The 20,559-nt window shown below is 47.0% G+C and overlaps 1 protein-coding gene across 2 annotated transcripts in view; it reads left to right on the top strand.

The window, feature by feature from the left end:
• LOC137536013 (rap1 GTPase-activating protein 1-like) overlaps positions 1 to 20,559 on the top strand; it is a 363,102-nt gene that overhangs the window by 298,338 nt on the left and 44,205 nt on the right. For both annotated transcript variants that reach the window (XM_068257949.1, XM_068257950.1), the window contains 2 exons: positions 17,117 to 17,200; positions 18,788 to 18,888. In XM_068257949.1, the coding sequence (XP_068114050.1) occupies positions 17,117 to 17,200; positions 18,788 to 18,888 (185 nt within the window). The remainder of the gene's footprint in view (positions 1 to 17,116; positions 17,201 to 18,787; positions 18,889 to 20,559) is intronic.

The following is a 20,559-nucleotide window of genomic DNA, read 5'->3' as shown; positions in this document are numbered from 1 at the left end:
AAACCGCTTTCTTTGTAATCCTATGGGGAGCCCCAGGGCAGGGCTTAGGCAGAGGTGAGAGAGGCTCCAGCCTCAGGGCGCAGTGTAGGAAGCTGGGCGCACAACTCACTCAGCTATCATTCCCCTATTATGATTGAAGCAGAGAGAAATAAGAAAAGGGGAAACATGGCAGTGACTGTAAGCCAGATAACTAGAGATTAAGGTGTTGGGGGCCCTGAAGCGCCTTTTAGTCTAATAGCAATCAGTGTGTGACGGCTGGGGTGGGAGGGATGGAGAGGCGCACTTTGGTGTCTCAGCCTTTGGGTGCTGGAGGACCTTGTCCTAGCCCTGTGGAGCCCCAAGTTCCTGCAACCCTCCAGTCTGTGAACTTCTGGACCAAGAAGTCAGCAGGGGCAAAGGACACGTGAGTATATGGCGATCGAACTTGTATTGGACAGACAGGCAGAGCGGACACAAGACTGATGGTTTGGATATGCGATAGAGCAAAGTGCTTACCATGCCATTTTACTTCCGCTCTAAGTGGGAACCAGGCCTTAGTGGCATTTTTACCACTGTGTTTTATAACTTTTTTTTTTTTCAACACGATGCGAATGTTTGAAAACACAGGTGATCAGTAAGGATAAGCAGGTGAGAACAGAATGCAGTTTTTGCCAGAGGAAAAAAATTAATCTGAGTACTGGTGGCCGCAGGACGCAGCAGAAGGGTTTAACTTACCCATGTCACTGCCTCTGGTGGTCACTGCACTCCACACTGCTCTCCATCTTTCTGACACTTCTGCCTTCACAGTGGATCTCCCGCTATGAAGGCGGAAGTGTCAGAAAATGTCTAGAGTTCAGTGACCAGAGTCAGCTACATGGATAAATGTACTTAAACTTGTCATAGACAATCCAAATGGTTCATTCCGAGATAACAAAAGTGCAAAACCATGAATAAATAAACCTGAATAAGTATACTGTAGTTAATTAGAAATATCAAGGAGTGTTTGAAAAGCATGTATGCGTGTGGAGCACTCTTGACAAATACATATCAAGAAGTAGACATTAGACGATTCTTCTTGACCAATGCAATCATTAAATATGGAGAACTTGCGGTACGCGGTAATAATGTTGAGAAACATTGCGATAAACCTACAGGGCACTGCATTTCTTCATAATGTTCCTAGATGAGTTTACAACAGACAGGAAATGGGTGACACAGCATCTAGCAAGAGCTAGCACACGTCTTTCTGTGAGAAACAGAAGACAGAAATGTTTCTGAGCAAAACAGAATAGGACCAAAGATCTATTTTAATTACATTTTCTATTTCACTACTTTGGAATTGGGTTTAAATCCAAATACACTTGAAGCCACCATTCTACGTGACAATTAAAAATGGCGCACAGCGCCAGGGGAATGAAAAGGGCGCCTCATACACTTACATTATATAACGCTATTTAGCGTTATAAGTGTTAAAAAATGGCGCAGGCAGTGGACCTTACATTTATAACGCTAAATAGCGTTATAAGTGTTCACAATTGCAGAGGGAGGAGAGAGGCAGCGGGGCTCGGGGCTGAGAGAGGCAGCGGGGCTCGGGGCTGAGAGAGGCAGCGGGGCTCGGGGCTGAGAGAGGCAGCGGGGCTCGGGGCTGAGAGAGGCAGCGGGGCTCGGGGCTGAGAGAGGCAGCGGGGCTCGGGGCTGAGAGAGGCAGCGGGGCTCGGGGCTGAGAGAGGCAGCGGGGCTCGGGGCTGAGAGAGGCAGCGGGGCTCGGGGCTGAGAGAGGCAGCGGGGCTCGGGGCTGAGAGAGGCAGCGGGGCTCGGGGCTGAGAGAGAGGCAGCGGGGCTCGGGGCTGAGAGAGAGGCAGCGGGGGTCTGGGCTGAGAGAGGCAGCGGGGGTCTGGGCAGAGAGAGGCAGCGGGGGTCTGGGCTGAGAGAGGCAGCGGGGGTCTGGGCTGAGAGAGGCAGCGGGGTCTGGGCTGAGAGAGGCAGCGGGGTCGGGGCTGAGAGAGGCAGCGGGGGTCGGCTTAGGTCGCGGCAGAGAGAGGCAGCTGGGCACTGGAGGGCAGAGGCATCAGGGGTGGATGTGTGCACTGCAGAGACATACATTACCTTGTCCTGGGCAGCCGATCGCTCCTTCCCTCCGCTCCTGCACTTCTTCCGTTTGTTTGCTGTAGTCCTGCAGCCGGCCAATCACCATATAGCTTCAGTCTCCGCATGGTGATTGGCCGGCTGCAGGACTACAGCAAACAAATGGAAGAAGTGCAGGAGCGGAGGGAAGGAGCGATCGGCTGCCCAGGACAAGGTAATGTATGTCTCTGCAGTGCACACATCCACCCCTGATGCCTCTGCCCTCCAGTGCCCAGCTGCCTCTCTCTGCCGCGACCTAAGCCGACCCCCGCTGCCTCTCTCAGCCCCGACCCCGCTGCCTCTCTCAGCCCAGACCCCCGCTGCCTCTCTCAGCCCAGACCCCCGCTGCCTCTCTCTCAGCCCCGAGCCCGCTGCCTCTCTCAGCCCCGACCCCGCTGCCTCTCTCAGCCCCGACCCCGCTGCCTCTCTCAGCCCCGACCCCGCTGCCTCTCTCAGCCCCGACCCCGCTGCCTCTCTCAGCCCCGACCCCGCTGCCTCTCTCTTAGCCCTGACCCCCCCTGCCTCTCTCAGCCCAGACCCCGCTGCCTCTCTCTGCCCAGACCCTCGCTGCCTCTCTCTCTCTCTCTCTGCCCTGACCCCAGCTGCCTCTCTCTGCCCAGACCCCCGCTGCCTCTCTCTGCCCCGACCCCCGCTGCCTATACTAGCAGCCCTTGTGTGATTTTTCATGGCGCACCGCTCTGCAATAAATGTATCATAAACCGCTATTTACCGTTTTAATGTATTTACATTAAAACGGTTAATATCGTTTTATGATACATTTATCGGCAGAACGGTGCGTCATTTTTCTCCCTGCGCCATTTTCAGATGGACCCACCATTCTATTCCATGATGGTGTACTCCAGTGTGAGATTCAGCTTTTAGTAAAATGCCCTGGACTGGATAAGAAGTTGAGTTTAGTCATCGATAGGCCAATTTATAGCACAGAATAATCTCATTCCAGCTCATCATCATGGGTTTACTAAAGACACGTCTCGCCAATGTGCTTAGTTTTTATGAAGTGGGGAATGTACATTTAGGTCTCAGGAAAGCAATAGATGGTGTGTACTTTCTACACCTTCGCCCTGGGAGCAATTTAGTCTAGAAACTGCCCTGATCAAGAAGAGCTGAGTTTCGAACCCAGGTCTCCAGTGTTAGAGACCTGTATACTATCCAGCCACGTACATGATCCTAGGATCTCCATGGTCTCGCCACAAAAAAAAAATATAGATGCTAATAAAAAGTGGCACTGACCCCCGAGGGTGTGAGGGCATAAAGGGGTGGGAGGAGGTACCCCAGATGTGATAAAATACTCTAAAATCAGTTTAAAAACCTCAAGGTTGGCCTACCTTAATGAGGAACTGTAACCAAGATTGGCCTACCTTAAAGAGGGACTGTAACCAAAAATTTAGTTCCATCAGTAGCCGATACCCCCATTTCCCGCTAAGAAATCTTTACCTTTTTTTTTCAAATGGATAATCAGGGACATCTGTATAGCTAATATTGTGGTGAAACCCCGCCCACAGTGTGATGTCACCACCTAGGTCCTGACATCCCTCTGTGGGAGCCTTGTTGCATTTTGAGAAATAACAGTTGTTTGTTTCCCACTGCCAAGCAACCAGCATCTCCCTCTGTGCATATGTATATCTGTCACGGACGGTTGCAGGGACGCAGGCGCGTCCTGGCACCGCCCGTGAAGTAAAGAACGATCGCACTCGATTCCTGCATCGATTGCGCTTCAGACAGTATCCCTCAGCTAAGACAGATTCCCCAGCTGTTCCTAAGCTACAGTGACAGCCTGGGGGGAAGCTGTTAATTAGCTGGGACATATTCCCTGTGGAAGGCACAATTTCCCTTTTGGCTCTGGGAACCAGGTGACACTTAGCTGATCTCATGGAGATGTTAATTAACAAACCAGGAGTCTTTTCAGAGCCAAGGAAGCTAATCCCAGCAGGGGGCAGACTTAGCGGAACCATTCAGCCAGGATAGGGAAACATAGAGTTATGATCTTTATGCATGTTTTAGAAGTACCATACATCGGAGAAATGTGAAAGTTATATCATTCTGCTGGTCCGGAGCTTGTGAGTGTTTTGATATTAAATTTGGGCCCCTAGCCTAACCAGAACGCTGGGAATTCCACCGTTTTGTAACCGGGCATGCAAACATGCCCAAGTTTGATATCATATTAATCGGTAGGTTCTGGGGATCGAGAATATGTAATTATTATCTGTGTGCCGGCCGCGCAGGTCGGCCTAGGGAACCTGTCAGGATTATGAGTTTGCTAAAAGCCCCTGCCCAGGGGTGATTACCATAGTCCGGCCTAGGGGGCCGACTCTGGAAGCCCGCCTCTGAGCTCATCTCCATTAAAAGTGAATGAGCTGCCTGAGAAGATCTTCCTCCCTTTACCATCTTCATGACAATCTGCTGCCAGCCAGAGGACATAGGGCTGGTGGCCATTTTGCTGACCCTTCTGAACAAAGAACTCTAAGAACTTGAAACCGTTTTGCTTGAACTTGATTGGAAACCAGAACTCTGATTTTTCCCACAAACAGGACATCTTTCCAGGAACTAAGTATTTTTCTCCCTTCTTTTATTTTTCATACTGGCTATTACTGTTTAATAATTTGTCTGTATATATTAATTATTTATATTGCGTGAATAAACGACTTTCTCCAAGTCATTCACTTTCCGCTACCCTGCTTATCAGCACACACACAGAAATGATCCCGGGTCTCTGAAGATACGCTACTGTTTGTTTGTTGTTGGCTAGACAGAATATCGTGTGTTTAACCGTTTTATTCGTAGGATTAGTCAGTCAGTTAGTGGGCCCCACGGTCCCATAGTAACCGCGGTGGTGGCAGTTTACTCTGAACCAGTGGGTGACGTTGTAATCACCCGTGTCTCACAGGCTCCCTTCTGAGTTGTCTGCGGCTAATTCTTAACGGTTCCTGCGCATTGACTGCGACCAGAGTTCGCACGATCTGTGCGCTGGCACCGTTTAGAAGGCTAAGTGCGGTCAGCCACTGAGGGCACCTGTGACAGTGTTAGGCAGCGGTTGGATCTGTGTTGTGCTGAAAGTATCTGCGATAGCGCTAGCGCTATCGAGAAACGAACTAATTCGTTGGTGTAGCTGGAAGGCAATATATTTTTTATATATACAGAGAGACTGTGTAGCCAGTACCCCTTCCCCAAAGTTTTATTTTATTTGGCATGGAAATGTCCGGAAACTACCAGAACATGTGCCTAGCAGACCTGGAAAATCTTTGCGAAGAGAGGGGCATTGGCATCCTCCGCAAGACAAAACGGGACCTGATAGCAGACTTGTCCAGATGGGATGCCCAGCAACTGCGGGAGCCGGGAGTGTCCGCTGAGGTGGATACCAGCCCATCTGACAATCAAGGGGAACCAGAGGCTGAAGATCTTAGGCGTACAGAGGTTGAGCATCCTGCGGGCCCTGTTGCAACAGTTACGCCAGAGACTGTCAGTATGGACCCCAATCCCAGAGTTTCTGACATTACTCGCCCGGAACTGGCCAGTACTGGACTGTCCATGGGTGCTGACCCGGTAATGCAGCAGGCATTACAAAAGCTGATGGAGACTGACCTGGACAAGTACCTGCAGTACATGCGTGAGGAGCGCCAATCTGCAGAACGCAAAGCTGCTGCTGCCGCTGCTGAACGCCACGCGGAGAGGGATGCCGCAGAGGCGCGGGAGAGACGACAGCATGAGCTCAACATGGCAAAGGTGCAACAGGCCAGCCGGAGTTCACCGCCCAGCCTCCCTGCTGAAGGAGCTGCAGCACCCGTAAGTGCAAAATTTAAATTTGCTAATATTGAAAAAGACACTGACATTGACTTGTTTTTGCGGTCTTTTGAAAAAGCATGCCGTCAGTATCGTCTGTCCCAAGACCAGTGGGCCAGACATCTGACACCGTTGCTGCGCTACAAAGCGCTTGATGCTTTCGCAGAATTGCCTGCGGAAAAGGATAATGATTATGCTGCTATAAAAGACGCTATCATTACTAAGTACCAGCTGACGCCAGAAGCCTATCAGAAAAAGTTTAGGGCCTGGCAGAAAAAGCCTTCTGATTCGTACCGAGATGTGGCCAGCAGCTTGCTCACCACACTCCGGCAGTGGACTCTAGGCCTCACCAAAGGGTCTTATGATGTCCTGGAGGACTTGATAGTCCTGGAACAATTTCTGAACATTTGCCCTGCTGATGTACGACAGTTTGTGTTAGAACGCAGGCCGGCTTCAGCCACTGTCGCTGCAGACCTTGCTGAGACTTTTGCAACTACCCGGGTGGCTGATACACGCAGAACTGTCCCATCCAGCTGGAGAGGAGGTCAGCCCAATACCTCGGCAGACCCTCCTGCCCCTGTGAGCCATCCGCCACAGAGGCCACCCAGCGCAGCTGCTGCACCCAGGCCCGCAGCGCCTGGAGAGGTCACCTGTCACTACTGCCGCCAGCCCGGACACATGAAATTCGACTGTCCGGAGCGGAGACAGACACCACCAGCACCTGGATCATCTGCATCACCTGCACCTCACCCACAGCAGAGGCAACCCGCCAGCGAACCACAGCCTGGATCATCCGATTTTGTCCTGTTTGCCCGCGGAAAGGAAATCCGCGACCGAACCGACCAGCAGCAACTTGTTAGAGTGAACGGCAAAGTTGTCACTGGATTCCGAGACACCGGAGCTGACATCACGTTAGTTCACTCACACCTTGTGCCAAAGGAGAGCATCAGCTCCAGCCGATCCCTTGCCCTTACTGGAGTAGAAGGCACCCTTTTTCACATAGCCCACGCCAGAGTGAAGCTGGATTGGGGAGTGGGAGGGGTCCAAGAAAGGGTTGTTGGGGTTATGAAGGATCTCCCAGTCCCTGTGTTGCTAGGGACTGATTTGGGCAAGCTTGTGTCCTACTATGAACCTGCCACGACCGCCTTGTCGCTCACGGAAGGAGACGGACTCTCCACCCACCACCAGGTACTTTATACACTTGGGGGAGCACCAGGGGGAGGTGGGTTAAATGTGCCCAGTTCAAGGGTACCAGGTTCAATAGTGCCTGCTTCAAAGGCACCTGAGTTTGAGGTACAGACTGTCTGTTGTGATGATGCTGTAACTGTACCTGAGTCTCCGGTACAACCTGTCTGTAATGAAAAAATGTCTATACCTGTCAATGTCATTACTGCATGCAATGATGATCTGAGTAATGTCCGTCTGTGCCATTCTGACAGTGTACCTGTGCTAGCAATACCGCGCAGCTGCACTGCTCAGAACCCGAGCTCAGAACAGGTGGAGGGGGTTCCGGCCTCCTCCCCCTCCTCTGACCGCAGGGATGAGACCTTTCAGCCGCTGGCCTCGTGTGACATGAGCCAGTTGGCTGAAACTGACAGCGCCGTATTCTCAGCCGCACTACAAAGTGACCCAAGCCTGGAGGTGCTCATGCAGCAAGCCGCTGAGCCCCTCGCAGACGGGGCCGCTTTCAAGGTGTACTGGGAAGGTGGGAGACTGTACAGTGAGTCTGCACAGCCCCCTACAGGTAGATCCCACGCGAATACCAAATGGCTTGTGGTCCCGAGTGCGTTCAGGGGACATGTGCTGAAATCCGCACATGGTAATCCTCTGACAGGGCACTCAGGGGTCCGCAAGACACTCGCCGGTATTCGGAACCAGTTTTATTGGCCCCGGATGAACAGGGATGTAGCAAACTACTGCAGGGCATGTGCCGTCTGTCAGGAGCTGGGAAGGTCCAGGGATTCCCGCGGGGTTCCCTTAGGTCCACAGCCACTTAGCAGGGGAACCCTGCGTGGGCTGGCTGTTGACCTAACCAACCCACTGCCCGTTGTCAGCAGTCCCGGCAGACACCACGTCCGACTGCAGTGGCGCAAACGCCCTGTCCAGAACGGTCCATGTTGGGTCAACCCTGAGGGTAGCAGACCGCGACCGGTCCAGGGGAACCGAGCCACAGGCTCCAATAGGTTTTCCCGCCGTACCGGCAACTCGAGGCCCGTCAGCCAGGTTAGCGGCGCCGCCACACATCTTGCGGATGAGTGGCTGAGCCGCGGACAAGGGGGAGGGCTGTCACGGACGGTTGCGGGGACGCAGGCGCGTCCTGGCACCGCCCGTGAAGTAAAGAACGATCGCACTCGATTCCTGCATCGATTGCGCTTCAGACAGTATCCCTCAGCTAAGACAGATTCCCCAGCTGTTCCTAAGCTACAGTGACAGCCTGGGGGGAAGCTGTTAATTAGCTGGGACATATTCCCTGTGGAAGGCACAATTTCCCTTTTGGCTCTGGGAACCAGGTGACACTTAGCTGATCTCATGGAGATGTTAATTAACAAACCAGGAGTCTTTTCAGAGCCAAGGAAGCTAATCCCAGCAGGGGGCAGACTTAGCGGAACCATTCAGCCAGGATAGGGAAACATAGAGTTATGATCTTTATGCATGTTTTAGAAGTACCATACATCGGAGAAATGTGAAAGTTATATCATTCTGCTGGTCCGGAGCTTGTGAGTGTTTTGATATTAAATTTGGGCCCCTAGCCTAACCAGAACGCTGGGAATTCCACCGTTTTGTAACCGGGCATGCAAACATGCCCAAGTTTGATATCATATTAATCGGTAGGTTCTGGGGATCGAGAATATGTAATTATTATCTGTGTGCCGGCCGCGCAGGTCGGCCTAGGGAACCTGTCAGGATTATGAGTTTGCTAAAAGCCCCTGCCCAGGGGTGATTACCATAGTCCGGCCTAGGGGGCCGACTCTGGAAGCCCGCCTCTGAGCTCATCTCCATTAAAAGTGAATGAGCTGCCTGAGAAGATCTTCCTCCCTTTACCATCTTCATGACAATCTGCTGCCAGCCAGAGGACATAGGGCTGGTGGCCATTTTGCTGACCCTTCTGAACAAAGAACTCTAAGAACTTGAAACCGTTTTGCTTGAACTTGATTGGAAACCAGAACTCTGATTTTTCCCACAAACAGGACATCTTTCCAGGAACTAAGTATTTTTCTCCCTTCTTTTATTTTTCATACTGGCTATTACTGTTTAATAATTTGTCTGTATATATTAATTATTTATATTGCGTGAATAAACGACTTTCTCCAAGTCATTCACTTTCCGCTACCCTGCTTATCAGCACACACACAGAAATGATCCCGGGTCTCTGAAGATACGCTACTGTTTGTTTGTTGTTGGCTAGACAGAATATCGTGTGTTTAACCGTTTTATTCGCAGGATTAGTCAGTCAGTTAGTGGGCCCCACGGTCCCATAGTAACCGCGGTGGTGGCAGTTTACTCTGAACCAATGGGTGACGTTGTAATCACCCGTGTCTCACAGGCTCCCTTCTGAGTTGTCTGCGGCTAATTCTTAACGGTTCCTGCGCATTGACTGCGACCAGAGTTCGCACAATCTGTGCGCTGGCACCGTTTAGAAGGCTAAGTGCGGTCAGCCACTGAGGGCACCTGTGACAATATCCTTAAAAAAAAAAATCTTAGCCTATAGCAATGTGTGTGGTTATAGATAATGGCAGTTGGTGCTGTCTGTTTTTTTCATGTCCGCCAGTAGTAAAGATAATTGCATGCCGGCTGATTGTGGATCACACAATATGAACAAACTGCATGGCAAATAAGTCAACTGACAACACAGGCTGAAAATATTACATTTATTAGAAACACTACAGATGATGAGTTGCGCTGGCTGAATCCTACTTCTCAAGGTCAATATGTGTCACTTACTGTGGCAAGCAAGATATCATGGAGGCGTTCTGCTCTTATTTGCTGCAGTAAGACACTCGTATTGGCCTGAAGAAGCAGAATGAGTTCCAGTAAATTTGACATTCTCAGCTCACCCTTCTCGCTGTTCAGTTTTTCTGGGGTTTTCTTTAACCACTTCCAGACCACCCTGATTGAAATCTACACCCTGTTTCTCACCTGTACTCTGTCCAGGCATGGTTTTCAATCATCCCCACCTCACGCTACCGCCGATCGCGCCATTCTCTTGCTGCTGCAGCCCCCTCGCTCGGCCATTGGCATGACAGTAGAGTTCCCTGAGCCGGTCAAGAGCCGATTTCATTGGCTGCTGGCCCTGTGATCACTGAAGTCAATCACATTGATCATAGGGTCAGAAGCCATTCAAATTGGCTCCTGACTGGCTCAGGAGTTCTGCTGTCATAGCGACAGCAGAGGGAGGGGGCTACAGAGAGGGGAGTGCAGTGTGAATAGTGGTAGTGGCAGGTCTGTGTGGTGTGACACCGGTAAGCCACCTTTTTTAAAACCAGCTGTCCTTAACCTCCTTGCCGTTCCAATTATGTTGGCAAGGGGGCGGCGCAGCACTTTTTTTGTAATTTTTTTTTTTCAAATCATGTAGCTAGTCTAGCGCTAGCTACATGATAGCCGCTGAGCAGCGGCATCCCCCCAACCCCTCCGATCGCCTCAGGTGATCTGCGCAAGCAGGAAATCTCGTTCAGAACGGCATTTTCTGCTTGGCTTCCCCTGTCGCCATGGCGACGATCGTGATGACGTCACCGACGTCGGGGCGTCAGAGGGAATCCCGATCCACCCCTCAACGCTGCCTGGCACTGATTGGGTAGCGGCGGCGATCGCGTACTGCACGAATCTAGCAAAGTGCTAGCTGCGTGTAGAAAAAAAAAATTGCGAAAATCGGCCCAGCAGGGCCAGAGCAATCCTCCTGTGCAGGTTACCCCGAGCTGAGCTCGGGATAACCGGCAAGGAGGTTAAGGAAGCAGAGACTGCTCGTGTGGAAGTGGATAACCAGCTCCTGTCCTTTAGATGATGTTGCTGTTGTTCTCATAGATTCTCTTCAATTAGTTTCAACAAGTGCAGATTCTCTTTTTTTTTCTGCCTACATGTCCTGTCCTTTACTGAGAAACTCTAACTAAGCCACTAAGATACTGTGGTTTCTCAATTCCCCTCAGCAGCCTTCTCGCTGCTCAGTCCTCTCTGCACGTACCCAGCACAAATCCAACTTCAAAAAAGGGAATCATCTGCACCAGTAATCTACAGTATGCAAAAGCCTCTCTCACCATACAAGAGAAATGCTCCATACAAGTCAAGCACCACTCTATGTATCACAAACCTATATCTTTTTATTGAACATAATATAATACATAATACTTAAAAACACTTAAAGGGACCCTGAACAGAGGATAAAATGGAATTTGAACTTACCTGGGGCTTCCTCCAGCCCCTCATAGACACAAAGTCCCTCTGTGTCCTCCGGGTAACCTCTGTTCTCACGTTGGCGGCTCCGGTAGCGTGTAACTTCATCAGGAGTCATACACAGCTGCCCCTGCATGGATCGTTCGCACGGGTAGATCGATTATGCCCTTACCATGCATACTGTGCAAGTGTGGTTCATACTTTCAAGAACTGTGCATGCGCAGAACACTCATGGTGACGTGTGCGTAATCGAGCCGGTTATGAGGACAGGCCACACATCTCCCGGTGAAGTCGCACGCTACTGGAGCAGCCAGTGAGAGAACGGAGGAGACCTAGAAAATGTCAAGGTACCTCACGGCTGTGGTGGTGGGGGGGCTGGAGGAAGCCCCAGGTAAGTTCAAATTCTATTTGTATCCTCTGTTCAGGGTTTCTTTGAAAATGTCTTCTAATCTCCCCAGATTGCATATATCAATATAGAAGTCTAATGTACAATAATATGTAAGCCCTGGTGTGAATAATACACTGTTGTCCTTGTGGTTCCAAGATGGACTCCACGCAGACTGAAACCCGGGTTTCAAAAGGCAATATAAATCACAATGATATAACCATAAGAAAAAAAAACAGTAGCTGTACTGACACTAGGAATAGATGCTATTATACTTATCTAGAGGAGCAAAGTGCATGTTTCTCATACATACAGTGCTGCTTTACTTACTGGCCTTATTTTTTGGGATCAGTGAATAATGGCGCACAGCGCCTATGCATAACAATGGCGCCGCATTAAAAAGATACTATTTATTGTTAGTACTGCATAATAATGGCGCACAGGGAAAAAAGAAGAAAAACGGCACACACTAACGTTATTTATCAATAGTGGCACACACTAACGTTATTTATCAATAGCGCCCTACATAAGCCAAACTGCAGATGTTATTTAACTGCAAAACGGGGAATGGATTTAATGTAAAACTGTCAAGGTTAGGGTTAGGCACCACTGGGGGGGGGTCTTAAGGTTAGGCACCACCAGGGGGGTCTTAGGGTTAGGCACCACCAGGGGGTGGTTAGGGTTAGGCACCACCAGGGGGGTCTTAGGGTTAGGCACCACCAGGGGGGTCTTAGGGTTAGGCACCACCAGGGGCTGGTTAGGGTTAGGCACCACCAGGGGCTGGTTAGGGTTAGGCACCACCAGGGGGTGGTTAGGGTTAGGCACCACCAGGGGGGTCTTAGGGTTAGGCACCACCAGGGGGGTCTTAGGGTTAGGCACCACCAGGGGGGTCTTAAGGTTAGGCACCACCAGGGGGTTTAGGGGTTAGAGATAGGTACAGAGAGGGTTCTGTGTGTTAACGGTAAATAACAATAAGGCTTTAACGTTAAACAACAATAAGGCTTTAACGTTAAATAGCGATAAGCGGCAAACGGATTAGCGGCAACACCATGCGCCATTATTCTCAGGCGCCATTTTCAGATGGATGCTTATTTTTTAGAGCATTTCTCTTCACACATCCAATTTCAATAAGGCCACTGAAACAGTACACAATACCAAACAGTCCCTAATAAACAAAGCAGTTAAAAATTGAGCAAAACATGTCCTGTTGAAAAGGGCACATGCTAAGAAAATTATGGCTAGCGCCTATCACAGGCGCCCTGGTGGCCGGACCGCCCAAAGCCCTCCAATGTATTTCAACACACAGACTGTCCAACCTCTTGGACGCAATCAATGAGCTGAAACAGCTGGAATTTGGCCGCAGACAGGCTAGAAGGGAGCTTGCGATCTACAGTAACACAAACTATACACTATTTCAGGGTACAAAGCTGCCACCACCTCTGTAGAAGGACAGAGGACCTAACCTCACTGATTCTAATACCTGCGAATAAAAAAAAAAGGCAAAAACACACTAATCTGGCTATAATGAACAGTAGTTCTGAGTAGCATCTCTTCGGAAAACTAGGATTTGTTCGGTGTGGCTGAATAGTAGGTGCAGCTGAGAAATTAATGACTTTAGAAGTCTGTTATTTATAAATGCAATATAAATAATTAATATATACAAAAATATCATTAAAAGTAACAATTAGACAATGATAACCCAGTGTAAAATAAACAAAAATGGATACTTAAAGTTAGAAGAAATATGTCCGTTTGTGGAAGCAAGTTAAAGTCCTTTGTTCCAGATTGAAGGAAACCGGGAACCCAGCATCAAAGGTCCTCCAGCTGGTTCCGGTCAGATGGAAAAATGGGAGAACTCCTCCCCCTGCATGCACCTTGGTTTTATTGAAGCTAGTTTTGGGGCGGGACAAAGCCTGCCCCCTCTGTTTACAAACCAATCATAGTTCATCTCATTGGAGGGATATTTTAGGTTTAAGCTGTAGAACACTGTAATTCAAAAACAATAAATGCCATATTTGTGCTGGTAACAGATTTATACACAGTGGGTCCAGGTGGTTTTAACGAGACCAAGGATCGATAGTCTAGCCCAATCAGTTGCACCAAAATTAATATCTTGACTTTGGCAAGAGCTATGACCTTCCATGATATCTTAAAACATGCGCAATTTCGTCTGTATTTGAGTGTGCTATTACCGTAGAGATAGTCAGTGGCATTCTGCTACAATGTTACCAAAAAATTACTGGGTGTATTTCAATATACCCAGAGAGTCATGTTGAGGCTGATGCCAAGCCGTCTGTGAAATTCTATTTCTCAACAGGCCCTCCTGCTGTAGGCTTCCTGACTCTACAGTAGGACAAATCATATGGTACAGCTCAGAATAATGTCACACTTAGAAATAAGACTCTTTTGAACCAGTTAATTTAATACCAACATTGGCCTGGTCAGAGAACAAAAGTGACTCCATGAAAAGAAAGCGGTTTATAAGTTACAAAAAACCCCAAGGCTCTGCATTCTGCTAGGACTACACATACAACTGGAATTGTACTGTTAATCACAATCAGTGCAGTAAACCGATTGCATTTTTTCACAGCTCATACTAGAAAGCGCCCACTATTTTTGGCCACAGTTGGCATAGCAGGCGGGCATGTCGTTCACTATATTAGCGGGTGCCCCTTTCCAACATGACATTGGTGGACATGATAGGGTAAGTACTATGGGGTGGGGTTTAAGGTTAGGTGCCCATGGGTGGGGGGGGGGGTGTTAAAGGGGAACTTCAGCCTAAACAAACATACTGTCATCAAGTTACATTAGTTATGTTAATTAGAATAGATAGGTAATATAATCTCTTACCCACCCTCTTTTAAAAGAACAGGCAAATGTTTGTGATTCATGGGGGCTGCCATCTTTGTCATGGGGGCAGCCATCTTTTTTGGTTGAAAGGAGGTGACAAGGAGCAGGAGACACAGTTCCAACTGTCCTGTGTCCTGATAACCCTTTCCAGCTGCACACGCTAGGCTTCAAATGTTAAATTCAAAATGTAAAAAAAAAAAATTGCACCAAAACAGCAGAACGAGAACAACAAAATCAGAAATCCCATCATGCTTTGCACAGCATCATGGGAAAAAAGCCCGGGCAGTTTTCTTCTGTGCTGCTAAAAATGAGGCTTGTATAAGAGAAACAAAGTTCTGATGCTGTGAAACTGTTAAAGAAACACAAAGCCTTTTCAGTGCTGCTGAGTCGATTTTTAGTCCGGAGGTTCACTTTAAGGTCCTAAAGGAACACTATCAAACCAAGCATTCTAAAATGATAATGTCCAAGTAACCGTGGAAGCATTTTCCTACTTTTCTAGTTAAATATCAGAGGCAAAAGCTTTAATTCATTGTGTGTAGGATTTAGCTCTATTGGAACAAATCATTCTCAAAAGGGGTGTCTTCTTCAATGCACGGCCAGTGTTGTGTTTTTACATATTAGACTACAGAGTATTTATCTCTGAAAACAAAATAAAAAGTATGAAAAGCTGTGGTGCCACAGACAATTACAAAAGTTTATAACAAGTTACATGTCCTCTGCTCTCTTCAGTCAGAGACACAGGACACAGAAAGCTGCTAAGCTATTTCTCTCACACACAGGGTTAACAGATGCACTTTGAGGGAATTCCCCCTCCCCTCGTGGCTCACGCTATCAGATTAAAGCAGACTTGCTGTCATTCTAGAATGAAAGGAATTTAATACAGTAAACAAGAGATAAGCACGTCAAATGTATACATCATTATTTACTCAGCACTTCAGGAACTCTCTCAATCCCAGGTTAAAAAAAAATGTTAATCAATAGTGTTCCTTTAACCCTCTGGGGGATAATCCCGAGCTGAGCTCGGGGTAAGCCGCCACAGAGGATTTCTCAGGCCCTGGTGGGCCGATTTGCATAATTTTTTTTGTTGCAGGCAGCTAGCACTTTGCTAGCTGCGTGTATATACCAATCGCCGCCGCTCCGCGCTGATTCGCGGCTACCCGCCGTGCCGCGCCGCTCCCCCCCCCAAGACCCCGTGCGCAGCCTGGCCAATCAGTGCCAGGCAGCGCTGAGGGGTGGATCGGGACTCCCTCTGACGTCACGACATCGTTGACGTCGATGACGTCATCCCGATCGTCGCCATGGCGACGGGGGAAGCCAAACAGGAAATCCCGTTCTGAACGGGATTTCCTGTTTGCTTTGATTGCCGGAGGCGATCGGAGGGGATGGGCTCGCTACATGATTTAAAAAATAAAAAAATTTAAAAAATAGTGCTTCGCCACCTCCTGGGCGATATAATTGTATCCCCCAGGAGGTTAAGGTTAGGCGCCCTCTAGGGGGGAGTTAAGGTTAGGCGTCCACTGGGGGTAGTTAAGCTTAGGCACCACCAGGGGGGTTCTGTGTGAGAGTAAGGAGAGGTTAGATCATAGTAAAATATCAGTAAATATTACCAATGTTTCACTATATGAATGAGGTAATAGAATATCTGTAAATTTACCAATATTCTACTACCGATATTCCTGAACCCTTTTCACCGGGCACCTTCACCAAATGTATGCCTAACAAAAGCAGGTGGAATGTACGCAATATTAAATTGCAGTGATTATACTGTGAATTATGAGTATATGAGTATGTACGGTATAAGGTTTCACTTCTGCAGTCTGTGCTTAGTCATTCTGCCATGTCTACAAAGATAAAAATAAAGCACTGTGAAAATACTAGACTGTTTCTTAACTGGTTTCATGTCTACCAATTTGTATCTTATTTTTGCTAGGGTTTTCTTCTTTTTTTTTTTTTTTTTTGGTGATTCATCTATTTTTGTTTTATCATTGTCCGTCTTACAAAAGAAAAAAACATACAGTATTAAAATGCTTTATTTCAGTGTATAAATATTGTTTAAAATTTTTCACGGGCCTTCAGGTCAATAACACAGATTAAACCTGGTCTGCGGTCTGTGTGGCACAGAACCGTTTGTCTCTCAGCTCCCCCTACTGCTAGGAGGGCTGCATTGCAACTTTCAGTTATAGGCAGAAGAGGAGCTGAACTGCTTAATCAATATGTAAATTGCCTTCATGTTCATCTACCAGTTCTTTACAGTAAGCTGAGATGGTGAGGTCAATGAGAAGCTAATATATCTGGCTTTCATAGAAATGTTATGCAAATTGTTTGTAGCTAAGAACTGGGCCAATTGCTTGGCCAAATCCAACAATTTGCAATCAATTTGCATGTAAGACAAACTTATCATCTCATTGACCATCCCTAATACTGAGTTATGCTGGACCCCTTTGCCACCCTTTATTAGATGCTGGAATGGGTGTTTGACAAGCGCACAGTGTTCTTATTGGCACAGTCCATTTATTGTTGGTATCGGTATACACCGTTCTTGAACCATTCTTGTTTTCACTTGATTCCAATAACCGTCTCCCCTTCTCACTGCAGGCTTCCCAGCTTCTGGTGACGTTTGATGAACACGTTGTTACCAACAACTTCAAGTTTGGAGTCATTTATCAGAAAGCAGGACAGGTAAGAGGAAACAAACAAATGCCTCTCTTGAATTGCTGCTGGGACTTGGCACCCAGATGTGCACAAATTACCCAAAGGCAATCCAGTGGCCATATTAGATAAGGACGCCCATATGGCAAAAACTAAATGGACTTCAGTCTCAAGGCAGAAAATGTTCACTTATGTGCAGAACATTTACATGCATACATCAAATAAGAGTGCCAGGATAAAAGGGCACGGGGTGTAGCCAAAATGTTAAGCTATTGTCTATAACAATACTTTTCTCGTTTCTTCCTCCTTATGAATAATAAATATGATAAAATAACAGTAAAATCTCAAAATATCGTCTAGATCTAGAACAATGAAAACGAAAATATTATTAGTATCATTAATTGCATTTATAACATATTATATAGCATACATAACATATTGCATTTATAACATATTACACAGCGCTGGACCATAAATAGGGATACATACAATGTAAACAAGGGGTGACAGACAGAGAGATAGCAAACGCTTATACAACACAGAACAAGGTATAAGATGCAAGATCATTTGAATTTACAGAGATCCAGCAATTCAAGTCCGAGTTAGTCCATGGGAAGGGTGTTATAGCTGGGGTTGCATGATCAAGAAGGACACCCTAAGGGCTGGGAAACACTGCCAAAGACATACAAATAATAATGAATAATGAAGAATAAGGTAGAAGACTTAAGGAAAATATATTTACAGTCACTATAGTAAAACATTGGTAAATATTACCAATATTTTACAACAAGTAAACCCAACCCTACTCTCACACAGAAACCTCTCTCCAATACCTAACCCTAAGACCCCCCCCCCCCCCCGTAGTGCCTAACCGTAAGACACCCCCCCCCCCCGGTGGTGCCTAAACCTAAGACACCATCCCCCCCCCAGCCCCCTCCCCCGTGGTGCCTAATTTTTTTATTGTCAATACAAAAAGCGATACATTTCTAAGATAACGGTCAAAATGATCATTTACAATATTTTAATTCTCAAAACAAATTTCAATATGATATTTATTGAAACACTTATTCTCAAAATGAAAAATTTCAGTTGGACTGGCCCAGCGCCTGCTAATTATTGGGAGCCCAAATATCTTCTTTTTTTCGCCCAATAGACAATATTTTGCATTAGCCCCTATGGGGCGCCCAAATAGTCCATTAGCCTCAGGCTCCCAAATTTCCTGATTCCCATTTACATTTCCAGCACAGCACCCTATGGCCTTTGGGAACTGACCAGTTGGACATGACACCTCCATCAATTTCCAAAATGTGAGAAATAGAACACAAATGAGTATGTACGGCAGTAAGCATGATTATATTGGGGCATGGGTCAGGTTTGATGGAGTGATAATTAACTTTTTAATTGTTATTCCCTACCACATAGCCAGAGTGGAATAAAGCCCAGAGATATGTACAGCAGTAGGACACCAAACATTACAACCATTGCTACCTACCAACGTAACTAACGTTAGTCTATACTTGTCATATTCTATTTTCATTATTTGTCCATCACTCATATTTTTTTCCATGCATACCTAGTACGTGTTTGTGTTAGTTTATCATATGTTACATGTTTCAGGTCCTGGAATCAGAGCTCTTTGGAAACACGGAAGAGAGTTTGGGCTTCTGTGAATTTCTAGACTTCTTAGGGGAGAAGGTCCAACTGCAGAACTTTAAAGGGTGAGGAAATAAACTTTACGGTGCCAAGACAGAAAAAAATCATCTTTATATGATTTGTATTTGAGTCTGATCAGATCTGAGCTTGTACCTCTGCTACCAAGTGGACTTACCCGACTATCCCTGATCTGCTTTTCTGGCTTGACCACTGCTTGTTATCTGGATTGTCTGCTGTCTGCCATGACTCCAACTTGTTACCACTTTAATCTTTTCTGTCTGCCCTGACCTTTGACTTCTGAAAGTACTCCACCTGCCCTGACCTCAGCTTGTCTACAGCTAGGACTTATTTTTCCACCCAGTAGTCTACCTGAGACTTTCACTTTGCAGTATCTCCTGTTCTCTCTATAGTTGCTTGGTGTTTGCTGCATGAAAAAGAGGCGCCGGGAAATTTGGGCGCTCATTTCAGCAAATACAATATCAGTAAACTTACAGATAGTTACATTGTGAAATTGGCAATTATCATAGAAAAATATAGGTAAATCCAATATTTTACAACTTCTAAACCGAACCGTTTTATCACACAGAACCCTCCCACTGTTACCTATGCCTAACTTTAACCAGCCCCCTGCCGATGCCTAACTCTAAATCTACCCCCGATGCCTAACCTTGACTGACCCCCCCATCCCAACTTTAAAGAAACCCCCAATACCCCCAAACCCCCTCCCCCCCGCTCCTAACCTTGAAAATTGAAAATTCCCCCCCACCATGCCCAACCTTAAGAGCCCCCCCACACACACCCTTAAAACTACCCCTCCACAACCTAACCTTAAAGGGAACCCGAGGTGAGAGGGATATGAAGGCTGCCATATTTATTTCCTTGTAAACAATGCCAGTTGCCTGGCAGCCCTGTTGATCTTCTGGCATAAGTAGTGTCTGAGTCAAAACCCTGGAACAAGCATATAGCTAATCCAGTAACACCTGAGTCCGCTGAGTCAGAGTACTTGATCTGCTGCATGCTTGTTAAGGGTCTATGGCTTAATGCATTACGTGACACAGGATCAGGAAGACTGCCAGGCAACTGGAATTGTTTCAAAGGAAATAAATATGGCAGCCTCCATATCCCTCTCACCTCAGGTTCCCTTTAAAGTGGAATAAAACTCCAACATAACATCTAATATTGTCTGTTATAATATATCAGTATTGTCTGTTTGCAAATTACAAGGTCCCAAAGTACAGTTTATCTGCTCTGAAATCTGTGATTGCATTTTGCTAATAGATTTTAATATATAAAGACAGCGCCCATCTAGTTATAATTTCTCATATGTCTCTGCTTATCCGCTCCCGAGCAGTTCTGTTTCTGCATGTGGCTGGCTCTAACTAATTGTATCAACTGAGGAATGTAAAGAAAAGATAATGTTATCACCTCTTTGGATGCGGATCATAAGCTGAAGGAGCTTTCCACTGCAAAATCAAAGTGCTGTGTTTAACTATTTGAATGCTGTTCTGCTACATATTTTTCTGGTAGTAGGTTTAAGGCTGTAAATCATCTTTTAGACCAAAGAAAAAATGAGTTTCAGACCACTTTAAAACCCTTTTGCAGGCATCTAACTTTAACCTTTGGGCATCAGCAGTGGCTGATAAATAGCGGGTGCCAGGGCCCCCCACAATGAAAAAATGCAGCTACAAATAGCCCGTTATTTGTAGCTATTACATCTCCTCCCTCTTCTCCAGGAA

This window comes from Hyperolius riggenbachi, chromosome 10, assembly GCF_040937935.1.
Source record: "Hyperolius riggenbachi isolate aHypRig1 chromosome 10, aHypRig1.pri, whole genome shotgun sequence".
In the NCBI taxonomy this organism is placed as follows: domain Eukaryota; kingdom Metazoa; phylum Chordata; class Amphibia; order Anura; family Hyperoliidae; genus Hyperolius; species Hyperolius riggenbachi.
The sequence above is the reverse complement of the archived record's forward strand: the minus strand, read 5'-3'. Positions and strand labels throughout refer to the sequence as shown.